At 51.6% G+C, this 15,448-nt stretch overlaps 1 protein-coding gene across 4 annotated transcripts in view; it reads left to right on the top strand.

Annotated features, from left to right (window-relative positions):
- Positions 1-393: 393 nt before the first annotated feature.
- Positions 394-15,448, top strand: part of SNX8 (sorting nexin 8) — a 39,767-nt gene continuing 24,712 nt past the window's right edge. For 2 of the 4 annotated variants that reach the window (XR_004281718.1, XM_032326987.1), the window contains exon 1: positions 397-530. Coding sequence is in view for 3 of the 4 variants with exons in the window: in XM_032326987.1 (XP_032182878.1) it covers positions 425-530 (106 nt within the window). In the remaining variant the exon portion in view is untranslated. Of the gene's footprint in view, positions 531-15,448 lie in introns of all 4 variants that reach the window. The other 2 variants (XM_032326986.1, XM_032326985.1) reach the window with 2 other exon arrangements.

Raw genomic sequence — 15,448 nt, 5'->3', positions numbered from 1 at the left:
GGGAGAGTGAGGGACGCGCAGGGCGGGGTGCGGGGGTGGGGAGCGGCCCACGCGGAAGTCCGAGTAAGCGGACAAGGGGGTGAGTGTGACTACCGGCTGCTGAACGAGTGGGCGAGCTGCGCCGGCTGCGAGCCCGCGGCGGGAAGCGGGAGCGCGGGCGGGAGCTAAGGCTAGCCCTCCGGGTGGCCGCGTGGCCGGGGCGGGGCGTGGTGGGGCGTTGGAGGGCCGGACTAGGGGCGTGGCAGGCTTGGGGTGGGCGTGGTGAAGTCAGGCAAGGGGCGTGGCAGGCCCGGAGCGGGTGTGGTGAGGCCGGACAAGGGGCGTGACGAGGGCGTGACTGGGTTGGGCCCGGGCGGGGCGTGCGGAGGTGGGCGTGGTGAAGCGGGCCGGCCGGTGCGGAGGAAGTCACGTGGCGCGCGCTCACATGACTGGCGGCGTGATGGACCGGCTGCCCGGGGAGGCAGGCGCGGCGCCAGTCGCGGCGGCAGCTGAGGCGGAGGTTGACGAGGAGGCGGACCCGCCGGCGGCAGGTACGGCTGGCGGTCCCCTTGCTATCGCGCCCGGCCCTGGCCCCCCACCCCGTGACCCCGCGGCCCTCGACTCCTTCGCTGCGCGCTGGCGCCCCGCGCGCCCCTGCCACGCTGCGGAGCGCAACGCGGGCCCGGGGACGAGAGCACCCCAGCACCTGCTCAGGTTTGTCCCGGCCGCGCCTCCCTGTGCAAGCCCCTCGGGGCGGAAACCCGTCCCCCCATCCCCCAGGCCCCCCACTCCGCTCCCCGCGGGGCCGCCCCGGCCGGCCGCGTGGGGCGCATCCCCGGCAATTGGCGGGAGTCGGACAAGAAATCGCGCCGGCCAGGACTTGTGAGTTCCTATGCGCAGCCCGGACATACTTCGCCCTCAGCGCTTCTGCCCCAGGGGCTGAGCGTCAGCTCGGAAAAGAGTGAGCGAGGCTTGGCTTTTCTAGGATGCTCCGTATTGAAATGTTCCCTGCTCTAGTCCTCTAAGTTAGAGAACAGTTGCAGGGGCGGTGTTGGTTGGAGTTGCTGCTGCTGCTGCTTGGAGCGGGTTGGCATGGGGCACGAGGCTGAGGGACTCCGCCTGGGGAGAGGGTCTGACAAGGTGTCCCCTGGAGGGCTCCCAGAGTGTTTATTCATTAGGGAGAGAAGGCAGAGGAGTGGCTGGGAAGCTGCGGGAGTTGCTGGTGGGCATTGGACTGGGCCCATTGATGTAAAAGCTTGTGGGTGAGTCTGCGTTCGGAATGAAGTACCCCCACCTCCAGAATTGGTTTTTAGTTAGTTTTCATTTCATTTGTAGCCGTGTAAGGGGAAGCATGTGATGGCTCTTGCTCTTGTTTAGAACACTGTGTTCTTTAGATCACACATTTGAACCTGGCGTGGGCAGTCCACCTCACCCGTCCCAGGGCCCCAGCCTGGACCCCTTGGCTGGTCACTCTTCGGAATGGGAGGCTGTCATTATTAACTCTGGGATTATGAAACAGTTCCCAGTTGCTGGATGTGGTGGGGCCTCGGGGGTCTCTTCGTAGGCATGGGTGCTGTGGCGGACGTGTTCTGGGGGACTCAGCCATTGGCTGCCACTTGTGGATGGCATGAGCTCTCAAGCTTGCACTCCCTGTGACTCGGGGGGAATAACCATGGTAGTTGTCTTTCTTTGGGGCTATGGTGATTTTATTAGGCGTGCTTACCCTGCCGACAGTGCGGCACCTGTTTACAGAGTACTGTTCTATAGCCAGGTGAGTCTCCAAGTGGGGTTCATGGACCGTTGGGATACGCTCTGTCATTTCATTCCATTAAAAACCCTTTGACTGTCCTATCAGGCAGGTGAAGTGGTGGAACAGACCTTTTCTTTTCTTCTTCTTCTTCTTTTTTTTTTTTTTGTAAAGATTTGAGTCATTTGAGGGAGAGAGAGAACGAGCTGGGTGAGGGGCAGAGGGAGAAGCAGACTCCCCACGGAGCAGGGAGCTGGCTGTGGGGCACGGGATTATGACCTGAGCTGAAGGCAGACACTTAACCGACTGAGCCACCCAGGCGCCCCAGAACAAACCTTTTTTACACTGGGGTAAATAAAACCCAGAAGCAAGTGACTTGGCCAAAGTGGGCAAGTATTAAGGAGGCATGTCTAGGTGGGAATCATGGCTGGGGCGGGAGGTGGAGTCAGAAAACCTAGGGTTTGAGGCTGAATCTTGCCTGTAGACCATAAATGTCTATCTCACACCGTAACCAAGGCTGATTTTGATTTGTTGAAGGGTTTGTGCTTACGAGTGTAGAATGGAGTTTCTCTCTGGTATTCCGTCCAGGTAGGCAGAACCCGCTCGTGATATTGATTGTAGGGACTGTGAGGTCTAGGTCTTTGTAGTGCTTTTGGGATTTTCAGAGAAAATGGTGTTCCCTGTTTTTCGGCATTAAATAGTCTTATATTCTAATGCTTTGGAGCTCAATCTGTGAATCGTAACTCCCTAAAAATGTAACTTTCATTTCAGCTATATGTGGGCAAATGTTTTTTTTTAATTAAAAAAAGTAAAACAGTATCTGTTAAGTGAAAATTCTCACACTGATTGCTATCACTGTCTTTTTACAAGAGGGGACGTTACTGGTTTGGGATGGATTCTCTCCTGTTCTTATGTTTTATACGTATATGGACTTAGGAAACGTGGATCTCCTCAAGCACATGTGCCCACATTCCCCTAAGTCAGTGTATTAGTTTTCTGCCACTGCTATAACAAATTACTACGAATGTGGTGGCTTAAACGACACGAATCTGTCATCTCCCAGATCTGGATGGAGGTCAGTAGTCCAGAGTAGGTTTCCTGGGGCTAGTATCAGGTGTGGGCAGGGCTGCGTTCCCCTGGGGGCCCCAGGAGAAAAATCCATTTTCTGGCCTTTCCAGCTTGCACACACCTCCCAGATTCCTTGGCTGCTGGTCCCCTTTCTCCAGCAACCATGGGTCACGTCTTTCTTAGGCTGTCATTTTTCTGGTTTCCCTTTTCTTATTTATTTCTTCCACTTTTGAGGACCCCTGGACGACATTGGGCCCACCTGGATAATCCACACCCTGTGGCTTATTTTAAGGGCTGCTGGCTGGCCACCTGCATTCCATCTGCTGCTACCTTAGTTCCCCTTTACTGTGGAAACGACAGATTCCGTTTACAGGGCTGAGATTGTGGACATCTTGGGGGGGGGCATTATTATGCCTCCCATGAGCAGTGGGAGTGGCATCCTTGGTTGTGGGGTGTGCACATCTTTCGTCTTAGGAGACACCCACCCCTTATCCTCTCAGCGGGTCCTGCCAGTTTGCCCCTGTGACCGTAGTGTGCCGTGTTAAGAACATCACTTCCTCATAACCTCCTGGACGCTACCTGCTATTCTTACAAACTCCTTTCAGACTTACAATCAGAAAGTGTTTCATTTCTGGTTGGACCTTGTTTCCTCTAGTATTATTGGGGTTTAGTTTCTTGCCACAGTTTCATCTTGTGCTGCCTCTCTCAACTCACCATTCGTATCTCCTGCCCATTTTCTCAGGAGTGTGTCTTTTCCCTTATTGATTTGTCCCATGCATTTTTTCATTTTGAACACATGCCCTTTGGGGATTTTGTATTAAAATTGTTACTATTACAGTGTCCATTGGGAACATCCTGTTCTCAGTGCAGGATGAGATTTAATTTCAGGGCCCTGTTGGGAGGTTCTAAAGCTCAGCACTTGGGACACGGTCAGAATGGCAAGGAATGAATGTGAGAGATGCGTGATTGTGTAATTGGAGTTTTTGAGATTGCCCTGATAAAAACACACACACGACTGCTGCGTATCGTGGCCCCGCTTTCTGCAATCCGATGGACCTAAATTTGTCTTGAGAACACGGGGGAACCAGCTTCACTTCTGTTGGAGTGGCTCACTGGATGGCATTCCATACATTCCATCTGGTTAGGAAGCTCCCAGCCATTTGTCTCCTGGTTTTCTCTGGGGTCACTGCTGAGCTCTGCTCATCATCTGAGCTCCTGCACATGGGCACCCACCTTCTCTGCATGCCTGGCCGATTTCCTTGCTCTCTTGGCCCCGCCACCACCCCTCGCCTGCTTCTTCTCTGGGTGTGCATTTGTCAGAATTCACTGAGCTGTCACATAACATGTATGCATATGGGTTAAATTATACCTCAGTGTGCTGTTTGCATTCCGGGAAAAACTCTTCCTGTCCATCCTCCTTGGCCTCACTGCACACGTTGTGACTGTAAGCCCCCAGTAGGCAGAGACTGTTATTTTTCTTCACCTCCCAGCATCTAGAGTAAGGTCCACTTTGTGGAAAAGGCTGAGATGTTTGAAAAGATTTTTTATCGGAAGTTTTTTTAAGGATAGTATCGTGTTTTCATTTGATAATGGTAGCGTGGAAATATGATTTAAGTTTGCTGTGCTGGCCTTTAAACTCTCTCCTACAGACATACACAATTTGCAAGGTAAAATGTGTCAATTTGAAGAAAGAGGAACTAACGGAATCAGTATTATGTAGAACAGATTTGCCAGAATTTGTGGTTAGCAAGAAAGTGATGTGTTCTGGGCGGGGGAATTCTGTTTTGATATTTTTTCCTTCCTAAGAAACAGGCAACACAAAAAGAGATGTTTGCTCGTCCTGCTTGCTGGGGAGAGACTGGAGGGGTGGCCTGGGTGTGAAGTGGGGCCGGCCGGGGGTGGCGCAGGGGGACGCCTGGCCCCCAGAGTATTTGGAGAGCGTGACTCTTGATCCTGTTACACTCTGAGGAGCTGCCGTGTTTTCACTCTCTCTGTGTTTTTATTATAGAATCACTCAAAAAGCGTAACCAGACTTCAGGGGTAGAAGCTCTTTGTTGAAACAGTCAGGATTGAAATACCCTGTAGCCCAGGGGCCTCAGAATGGCTGAGATGCATGTCCTGTCTGTCGTTTGGCTTACGGGGGACTCTGATGCCACACTTGACGTTTTCTGTTGGCTGGGTTGCTGGAGGGGAGCCCACTGGCTGTTTCTGCCTGTGGAGCAGTGTTTGGTGGGGTTTTCGAGGACTCCTGACCCGTTTGGAGGTTGTGTGCTCAGCAGAGGCGAAGGGAAATTATGTGATGCTGGATTAATTCCAGGGAAGCTCGGTATGGAGGAGAGACTTGTGGGTTAGAAGTCCGTTTATGTGGGTCTCCCAAGAATCTTTCATACCTGATTTGTGCTGGTAAAGTTTGCTCACCACAAGTCTTACCAGACTTGTGTCTGGTCCCTCTGCTGAGGGACTCCACAGAGAAGCCAGAGAAAACACACACATTGGTGACCTAGGTTTCTGTCAAGTTAAAAAACATGCAGGGTTTGACTCTGTCACATAGAATGCTTCCTTGCGTGGTGAAACTATGAATGAAGAGCAAGCAAAGTGGCGTAAAATTACACTGTTGTATGAGAATTGGCACTTGGAGGAGAATGTTTGTTGTACAAGAGCGTAACGCCAGTACAAACTTGTGGTGAACGGAGAACTCGCCCATAATTCTGCCAGTTTAACACAGCCGCCGCATTTTGGCTTGCCCTTGACTCGTGAGCAGCGTGGCTGTCAGCTGTATGCGGTAAATACAGTGCGGGGCCGTGAACGGGTTTCCTTTCTGATTTTCTTAATGTTTCTTTTCTCCAATTTATTTTATTGTGAGGTTAGGGTATATCCTACGTATACAAAATATGTTTTTAATTAACCTTCTGCTACCAGTGAGGCTTACAACCAACAGCTGGCTGTGCGTGGTTAAGTTTTTGGGGAGTCGGAAGTTACATGTAGATTTTCAGCGGTGCTGGGGGTGGGGTTATGCCCCTCACCCCCATGTTGCTTGAGGGTCAACTTTATTTCCTTTCTCCTGTGTGTGTGTTTTTTATGTGGCTGTCCTCATCGTGTATGTGCCCCTTATAGCCTGGCCTTTCCACTGAACATTCTTTTTATGCTGCAAAAAACAGCTTTCATCACTGCCTGTTGAAATCCTGCGTGCCCGGCATCAGGCTGTCTGTTGGTGCTGCTGAAGTGCTGATGTCCTGCAGTTTGTGTTCAAGACACTATTGCTGTGTTTTCCAGAAAATGGTTCTTTGAATTGAACCAGGGGTAAAATTTGACCTCCAGCTTGCACTTGGTCAGCGGTCTGTCTCCCACGAAGCTAGTTCGCCACTTCACAGGTGACGCTGTTACCCGCTGTGCAGCAGAATCAGAGTCTCTGTGAGCTTGGTTGCCCGGCTTTGAGAATGGGGAGAGGCCTTTGGGGTGACCTCTTTGGGGCCCTTTGCAAGAGAAAACACACACATTGGTGACCTAGGTTTCTGTCAAGTTAAAAAACATGCAGGGTTTGACTCTGTCACATAGAATGCTTCCTTGCTTGGTGAAACTATGAATGAAGAGCAAGCAAAGTGCCGTGAAAAGTTGGCAGTGTTGCTCTGGTAGGAGAGAGGGGGGTTTGACCTCCAAGGCATACAGGGCAGGGGTGGGGGTTCAGGTACTGCTGGTCTTTTACTGGTCCACCTGTGTGTGTGTTGGAGATACAGTTTTGTTACACGGCCTGTAGCCATGTCACACCCAGGTGGTGGTATTTATTTCACGTAGGAAACCTGGAGGGCAATCCTGCGAGCCCAAGCTGCCAGGCACACTTGCTGACGATAAGGCTGGCCCAGTAGAGCTGGGCACAGGGGGTCTTGTTTTAACGTGGTTTTGTAGGCATTTTGAACTCTCTTGGGTTCTACTCTCTAGTTCATATTGGAAATGTATTTGTAGTGAAATACACGTGTGATTGTGTCAACGTCAGAATCAATGGAGAATTCTGCCCTGAATCAGCAGGAGGGCTCCCCACCCACCCTGGCTTCGACTGTTTCTGATGTCTGTGTCTGGATAATACCAGTGCTGGTGAGTTCAGCAGTTTTGGTGGGTCCTGGGAAAAAAAAAAGCAGCAACCCAGACCTAAGGGCTGCTGGCCTGTGTTACAGTTGGAGAGCTGTCTGGGGATGTCACCAGCAGTTCCCAGGATGTCCTTGGCCAAGGCCATCTACCGTAAAGGAATCCGGCGATAGTCATGACTTAGCACTGTTAATTGTCTCGGGGACGGTAAGGTCACCTCTTAGCTCCTGAGCAACGTCCCTCACTGTTGGGTTTTCGCACCAGTGGGAGATTGAAGGTTGCATTTGCTGCTCTTCTGAGGAAGGCTTGTAGGTGCAGTTCTGTATCTCGGGGCGTTTCATGTACCACAGGCCTTCCTTCTCGTGAAAACAGTGAAGGTGGGAGTCTCTTGGAGTGCTGGCAGAGTTTAGAGGTTAGCTGTGACCTGTGGAAGTGGCATGTTTCCCGAGATAACTGTCACAGGTAGACAGTATCCCCTCTTCTCTCTCCTGGCTGAAGAGGCTTCCACAGAGGGCAATCTTCACAGAGCAGAGGACGGGTCGTGTTGCTGAGGAAGCCTTGTGCACGGCTTCCTGTGTGTCAGACGCTCTGTTGGGGTCTCATGGAGGGGATGCGGTGCCCCTCACAGTCACCCTGCAAAGTCGGCTGTTTATCACACCCCCACTTTACGGATGGGGAAACTGAGGCGGCAGCAGTCCTGTTGCTGGCCCGGGACCCGAGAGTGGGATTCACATGCAGCTGAGCGTGTGGCTCTGGTTTAGAAGTGGCATCAGAGTGTCACCTTGCTCCAGTCCCCCTCGGGCTTGTGTCGTGATCCTGCCTTTCACGAGCCTCCCCCAGGGTTCACTTAAGTAGCCTTCCCTGCCGTGAACTTCCCCTCTCTGGAACCTTTTACGCACAGTGAGATTGTTCTATGTGACCGTTCTCGAAATACCACGGAGGACCATTCATTGTGGGATGTCGCCTTTCTCTCTTTAGGAAGCGGGTGCACACACAGTAGATGGTGTGGTGGGATGACTGCAGGAGGTGTGTATATGGGCGGCGGTGGTTTTGCTGGAGAACCGGGCCCCGCATGGTTTGCACGTGGGCCTGGGCTCCGCGCGTCCCTGTTGGAGCCCCAGTTCACTCTGGGGAGCTGGGGGTCGATGTCGAACGGAGTGTGTTTCTTCCTGCTGAGCAGGATGTGACAGCGCTCAAAAACAAATTTCGCAGATCACGGCCGAGTTCCCTCCTCTCATGAAGACACTCCGATGATCCGAGCGAACGGATTCTGGAGTCTTGGGGCTGCAGACAGCAGAGTGCAGTCCAGCCTTCTCTGCACAGAAAACTGGGTCTCCACGTTCAGCACACATTTGGCTGTGCGGGCAAGACTGACTACATACTTCTCTCACTGTGACATTCTTCCCAGTTCCTAGTTTGTTCATGCCAGTTTCCGGGGCGTTCCTTTCTCCTGCTGATGAATGGCATTCCTGGTTGTCGACCCCGCAGGCAGCTGGCTGGCAGGGACCTTGTCTTTCTTTTTGTGATTCCTTCCATAGACCAGTTGAGGTTTGTTCAGATGGATTTAATTGTATCTCACTTGGCTTATAATATGAGTGACTGCTTGGAATTTTATTAGTGGAGCCTCATTTGGTTGTGAATGCAGGCTTTTTAGTCTTCGCTGGGATAGAGACACACGTAGGCCTGCGGGATGTTTTGGAATATTTTTACTTCCACGGCAAGAGATCCTAGAAAACCTGAGTCACTTTCAGGCTGAACCAACCAGACCCGGGGTGAGGGTTTAAAGAAAGAATAAAAACCAAAACCAGATTGAATTTGGTTAAAGAGAGAGAACGTGATTCTTTTTGGAATTTTTGAACTCCTTCTTTGTAAGTTATTCTAAGATTTCCCAAATTAGCTAAAACAGTATTCCTTTTAAACGCTGGAGAAAAAATCTTTGGGCCTCCCCACATGTAAACATTCCAAAAGTGAGAGACCAAAGAGGTTTTTTGAGGAATAAACCCAACTTGAATGGGGCCCTTTCAGAAGCAGGTTTGGTGAGCTTCATGGAGAAGCAGAGATCGGGCGGCCCCTGTGCTGGTTCCTCCTGCTCCAGTTTGAGTCAGAGGAAGTCATCTGAGAGGTGACTGTTTTTGGCACTCAGCTTCAGTTTTGTGATGTCGTCAGGAAACAGACCCGTGATTTTTTTTCCCCTTCTGTGGTTTGGTCTCTTGCGTCTCCCTTGGAAAGGGGTAGCCCTCATAGCTGAGAATGTCCTATTTGTGTTTAAGTGGCTCTCCTGTGTCCCGGGACCTCCGGGGCCATCCTCGATCTGTTTGTGATTAGCATGGAACTTCAGGCGTCGTCGCTGTCACTGTGTAGAGCCCAGTGCTGGCAGCCACGAGCGCGCCAGGCCTGCAGTTCGCCTGGTCTGGGGTTTGATCTGAAAGTTCCATGTCTGGTCTGTAGGTCCTTTGGAAAAGAAAAGCTGGAGCACTAGGCACCATGCTAGCTGCTTTCACATAACTTCTTAAGAAAAAATTCTTGCAACTGGACAGTGATGTCGATCGTATGGTCCCCATCTTAGGGACGAGAAAACTGAGCGAGGTGAGGGAGGTGAGCTGTTGGTTCACAGTCACGTAGGGGTCAGTGACGTGTGCTGAGACCATCTGAGCTGTGGCTTCGGGCATGGGGTGTGCCTGTCCCTGCTCTTCTCCCCGTGAGTCAGGGAGCGAGCATGGGATTGGACATCATCAGGTAGCCTGGTGCGGGTTCTGGCTCTGAGAGACTCAGCTGGCCAGCTCTGTGACCTTGGGCTGACCCTGCTGGCAGCTGAGCCTTGTTTTCACATCTGTAAAGTGGGACCAAGCACCTGCTTACGGGGTTCTCTAGGGCTAAGGAGACGTTACGTGAAGCATTCGGTAAGGTTCCAGACACAAAGAAATGGGACCATTGGGAATGGCCCCGGTTTGGATGGTGGTGGGTACTACACGCAGCTGTCTGGATGGCCGGCTTCATCGCTGTCTTTGAATTTGCGGGAAGAGTTAGGGGAGTGGGGAGACACATTTATTAAGGGCAACTCGGTTTGCTTCGGGCGTTCAGTGGCTGCTTCTAGTTCTGACTTGTAGCTTCCTGGTCATAGGGGTGACAGGGACCCCATGGGCCACTGCGAGTTTCTGTGGCCTTGTCGCCAGCTAGACTTTTTTGTTTGAGCCTGGAACAACCGGAGGGTTTCACAGGTGGATGATTTTCCCTGTCTTGGTAGATACCTTTGTTCAAGGTCGCAGGCCACTGTGTTCCAGGCATGGCGCTGGCGGTGAGAAGCAGTTTGTATCCACAAGCTGGAGAGAAGAGCAGGAATTCGTAACACATGTGACTGTCTCACTGAGGTCTCAGTCACACACACATAATTCTCCCATTTGAAGTCTCCCAATTTGGTGGTTTCAGTGTATTCATGGAAGTGTGCAGCTGTCGCTGTCCTCAGTCTTCGGACCCTCTCGTCTCCCCCCGGGAGGAACCCCAACGCCTTCATGGTCAGTCTTCATTCCCCAGTCCCTCTCCTCCTAGTCTAGGCGCTGTTGATCTTTCTGCCCCTACAGATTTGCCTCTTCTGGGGCCTGTGTTACGTGTGCCTTGGTGCCTGGCTTCCTTCACTGAGGGTCAGGTTTATCCACGGGGTAGCACGGACTGGTGCACCATCATGCTGTGTGGCTGCATGGCGTCCCATCGTATTGAGACTGTACCTTACCTGCTCATTGGTTGGTGGACATGTGGGCTGTTGTCACGTTTTGGCTGTTGTGAATAGTGCTGCTCTGCATGTCCATGCACCCTTGTTTGTGTGGACACAGTTTTCATTCCTGGTAGTGGAATGACCGGGTCCGATGGCAGTCTCTCTCTGACCCTTGGAGGGATTGCTGGACTGTTTTCTGGCAAGTATGGGGCTCTAGTTTCTCCATGTCCTCACCAACACTTGTTAGTGCCTCTTGTTTGTTTTTCCTTTTTATGCCTGTCTTTTTGATTATCGCCATCCCAGTGGGTGTGAGATGGAATCTCCTTGTTGGGCATCTTTTCATGTGTGTATTGGCCTTTCGTGTATTTTTTGGGGAAAAGTATATTCAAATCGTTCATCCATTTCTAAAATTAGGTAGTTTGCCTTTTTACTTTTTAGTTCATTTTATTTTATCTTTTTGGGTAGTTTGTCTTATTAAAAAAAAAACACACAAGTTTTAAGAATTTCTTTGTATATTCTAGACACATACCCCTTATCAGATCCATGATTCCTCCACGTTTCCTGCCATTCTGTGAGTTGTCTTTCAGCTTTCTTCACGGTGTCTAGCAGCAGGACCGCCTTTAATTTTGATGAAGTCCTGTTGATCTTTTTTTTTTTTTTTTTTAAGATTTTATTTATTTATTTGACAGAGATCACGAGTAGGCAGAGAAGCAGGTGGAGACAGAGAGGGGGAAGCAGGTTCCCCGCTGAGCAGAGAGCCCGATGTGGGGCTCGATCCCAGGACCCTGAGATCATGACCTGAGCTGAAGGCAGAGGCTTAACCCACTGAGCCACCCAGGCGCCCCCAGTTGATCTCTTTTGTTCTTTTGTTGTTTGTGCCTTTGGTGTCAACGGCTAAGAAGCCTCACTCCAGGTCAGGAAGATCTGGTTCTGTATTTTCTGCTCAGAGTTTGCAGTTTTAGCGCTCTCAAAATGGACCCTGGACCTACGTGTTTTAGCTCTCGTGTATGGTGTGCGGCTGGGTTCCAGCCGCGTTCCTGCATACGTGGAAAGCACAGGCGGCACGTGCTGTGTGCCACCCCCCGGCTTGGCAGCGTCGGGGAGCCCAAGCTCCCTGAGCTGGGATGGGGACGTGGTGAATGTTCAGGGGTGGGAGAAGCCTGCGGGTGAGACGTGGAGGCTCGGCGAGGAGATTCAGCCCAGAGAGTAGGAAAGGATCACAGGCCTCTTCACGGAGCTTTGGAAACGCTTTGCTGTTACAGGAGTGTTTGAACTGAGCTTTGGAGAGGATTCAGTTCCAAAATTCTCGGCTAAGAAGTACCTGAGGACTTGGAAGGACCTGAAGAGATTGTTTATTTTTACTTTGCTTCAAGGTAAAAGCACTTGAATTGTTGCAGGAAGATGAAAACCTTTCTTCCCTTGCTGCGCAGGTTCACTATCCATATGGCGCGTTACGGCTTTGTACAATCAGCGTTTTTGCCTTAGTTACTCTGGGGAACAGTGACGATGGCCGCGAATTGGCCTGGAGGCCGTGGCGGGGGTGCGGAGGTGCTGCCAGCGTGAGCGGTCCCTGCTGGGGGCTCACCACGTGTAGCTCACTGAGGCAGGGTTCCTGGCGCCAGGGGGACCTTGATGAGATTTGGTGCGGACGAGTGGGCAGGAGGCTGCTTCCCTGCCCACGAGATTGGAGCGGGCCTCCATTTCTGTATGTGGCTTTCTTGCTCACAGGACTTTGAGGATTTTCATTGAGGCAGCAAGTGATTCCTGAGCACTTACTCTGCGTTGCGAGCTGTTCTTGATCACCAGGACACCACGTGTGGGCTGAGGGAGGAGGTGGGCTGTTCTGGAGAGGATGGTCTTGTCGGGGGAGGCGGACAATTTCCAGACACACTGAGTCAGTGACCTGTGTTTGCATGTGGAGGGGGGAGAGGGGACAAGTTTCAGTTGTCTCCGAGTACACGTCATGGGAAAGTGGTGTTGGTGCTAAGATTCAAAGGAGGTAAAGGAGCCGGCCTGCAGGTGGCCGGGAAGGGGGTGGCCCCCGCATGCGAGCGACAGCATGCAGACTCCAAGTGACAGGTGCCTGCCGTGGCTAGAGAGAGGCGAGCAGAGGGGCGGCAGGACTGGAGTGTTGGCTGGTTGAGAAGAGAGAAAGGGACAGTTGTGGGGGCTGGAGGGGCAGGTGTGAGGAAACCTTGCACGAGGATCTATTCCTCTCTGGGCTTGCCATTCTGATCACAGGCAGGAAACTAAAATTTCAGTTTCTTCAGTCTTTCTTTCTTTCTCTGTCTCTCTTTTTTTTTCTTTGAGAGGCAGAGAGAGTGTGCATGTGTAAGTGGGGGCAGAGGAAGAGAGAGAGAATCTTAAGCAGACTCTGCACTGAGCAAGGAGCCCAACGTGGGCCTCGATCCCAGGACCCCCAGGATCGTGACCTGAGCTGAAGCAGAGTCAGACCTTAACCGACGGAGCCACCAAGGCGCACTGGTTTTCTCTTTTGAACGCTGCTGTCGTACATCTGTGGGATTACTGAGGTCACTGCACTAATGCTCAGAAGAGGGTTTCTTTTCCTGTTTTTTTTTTTTTTTTTTTTTAAGATTTTATTTATTTGACAGAGAGGCACAACGAGAGAGGGAGCACAAACGGGGTAGTCGGAGAGGGAGAAGCAGGCTCCCCGCTGAGCAACAAGCCTGATGTGGGGCTTGATCTCAGGACCCTGGGATCGTGATCTGAGCCGAAGGCAGATACTTAATGACTAAGCCACACAGGAGCCATGCGAAGAGGATTTCTGAAAAAAGTCTTACTCAGCATGGGTGTGTATAGAAGCCATCTAGGGAAGTGTCCATTAGCAGGAAAAAAATGTAGCATTCTCTAGGAATTGATGCTAATGATAGAATAAAAAAATAGAGCAGAATGTTTTGTGAATGAGGCTATTCTTCATGCATTTTCAGTGGCTGGGAACAGTTAGCGGGAGACTGGCTCCCTGATTTTTAGTTGCATACCTGAGATTTTGTGCAATCACTCCAGGTTCTTAGGAAGACAGAAGAGTGGTTTAGGTAAAAAAATCAAGGTGAAAAGATGATTTGCTGGCAGCCGTGGTGGAGAAGTGTAGGCCCTACCGAAATGATGAGGGGGAAGCAGGTGAGATTCCTGGGTGTGAGGCAGCCAGGCCTCTTGCTGACGGGAGTGGGATGGCTCGGTTGCTCAGGAAGCTTGGAAGTACTGGCCAAGCTAGACCTGTGACCCGGGGGACCTCACCGTAAGGACCGTACCCAGCAGAAGGGAGTGTACGTGCCCACCACCCGCCGTGTGCCAAGCGCTTCTGGCAGCGCCACGCATCCGAGGGAAACCCGGGAGCTAGCCAGGTGTTCAGCAGCGGACTGAGGAGCTAGACTGCAGCCTGAGCCCATGGTGGGGTCTGTAGTGGTGACTGCGGCATGCGGGGACATGGGCGGGCCTCACGCAGCATGCCCAGCAGAAGCAGGCAGAGTCAGGGGGACTTACAGCCTGATGCCACTTATGCAACAACGGACCAAAGTCACGTGTGGGGCTGAAAGGTGGCAGTCACCTTCGGGGAGTGGAGGGGAGCCTGTGTGTCCCCTCTCTCCGTCTGGGTGCAGCCACCCTGCCAGGCATGGAGCCGAGCAGAGTTGATGTGTGCACTTTGTGCACACGTGCTCTCTTCCGGACGAGAAAACACAAAGGGAATGATTACGTTTATTGTATACATGAAATATAATACTTGCGTGCACTTTATGGATGCGTGTGGACATGTGGGAAGCATGCTGGCCTCCCTGCAGATGCTGCCCGCGGGCCCTGGGGCAGTGGGTGCTGGCGGATGGCAGTGGTGGTGTGCCCTGTAATGTGTTTTCTGTAGCTGCCACCTTTTCAGAAAAGCACATGGCACAATGTTATCATCCGTGAAATCTCCATGGTGGATACACGGAGTCTGATATTTTCTGTACTTTTATGTACGTTTGAAATATTCCACAGCAAAGACAAACGTAAATGCATTTATAAAGTACCAAGAACAGAGCTTGATGAAGGGAGAGCAGGGTTCGTGGTGATTGCGTTATGTGAGTGGCAAAGAGCCCAAGAGGTATTTGCTTTTACAGAAAATTTGGGTCATGTACACAGGTGGAAACACGCTTTGTGTGTAAAAAATCCCCTGTATGTTGCGGGTCTGTCTGTGTGGGGAGTATGTGCAAACGGGAATCAGATGTGTGCACGCTGCAGGGGGAGTGGCGTTCTTTTTCTTCTCTTTTTTTCTCGGTGTGGGCGACAGAGGGACAGAGAGAATCCCAAGCAAACTCTGCATAGTGTGGATCCAGATGCGGGGCTTGATCCCAGGACCCAAGACCATGACTGGATCCGAAATCAGGAGTTGGGTGCCTCTGGAGTAGTTTTCTTTCTTTAAAAAATGTCATAATGGTCCATGATGTAGGCTGGTAAGAGAAAGCTACATCCGAGCGGTAGCGAAGCTGGGGCCGTGTGAGTTTTTGTGGGTCTGAGCTCCAGGAACGGGTCTGCCACCCACCTGAGGGTTGTTCATGGTGCTCCCTGGCTGTCCGCCTGCTGAGCTGTCATTTCTGAGGCCGTGGTCACCATAAGGACGAAGACACTGTTGCTTCCGTTTCCTGAGAACAGCTGAATTTCAGAAAAATAGAGTAGCTTAGGATAGTTCTGGATCAGATGTAGAAACCTATTTTGTGAGCCTGAAGAGGAATATTCCTTTGAAAATCGGGGACCCTGCTAGTTCCATTTCCTGTTATTTTGGTGAAAGAGTTGTCCTCTGGGAATGCCCTTGGTCACTGCCCTCTCTGATGATGAGTCCAAGCATGGTGTCCACATTTATGAGCACCTGCCTG

This window comes from Mustela erminea, chromosome 20, assembly GCF_009829155.1.
Source record: "Mustela erminea isolate mMusErm1 chromosome 20, mMusErm1.Pri, whole genome shotgun sequence".
In the NCBI taxonomy this organism is placed as follows: domain Eukaryota; kingdom Metazoa; phylum Chordata; class Mammalia; order Carnivora; family Mustelidae; genus Mustela; species Mustela erminea.
The sequence above is the reverse complement of the archived record's forward strand: the minus strand, read 5'-3'. Positions and strand labels throughout refer to the sequence as shown.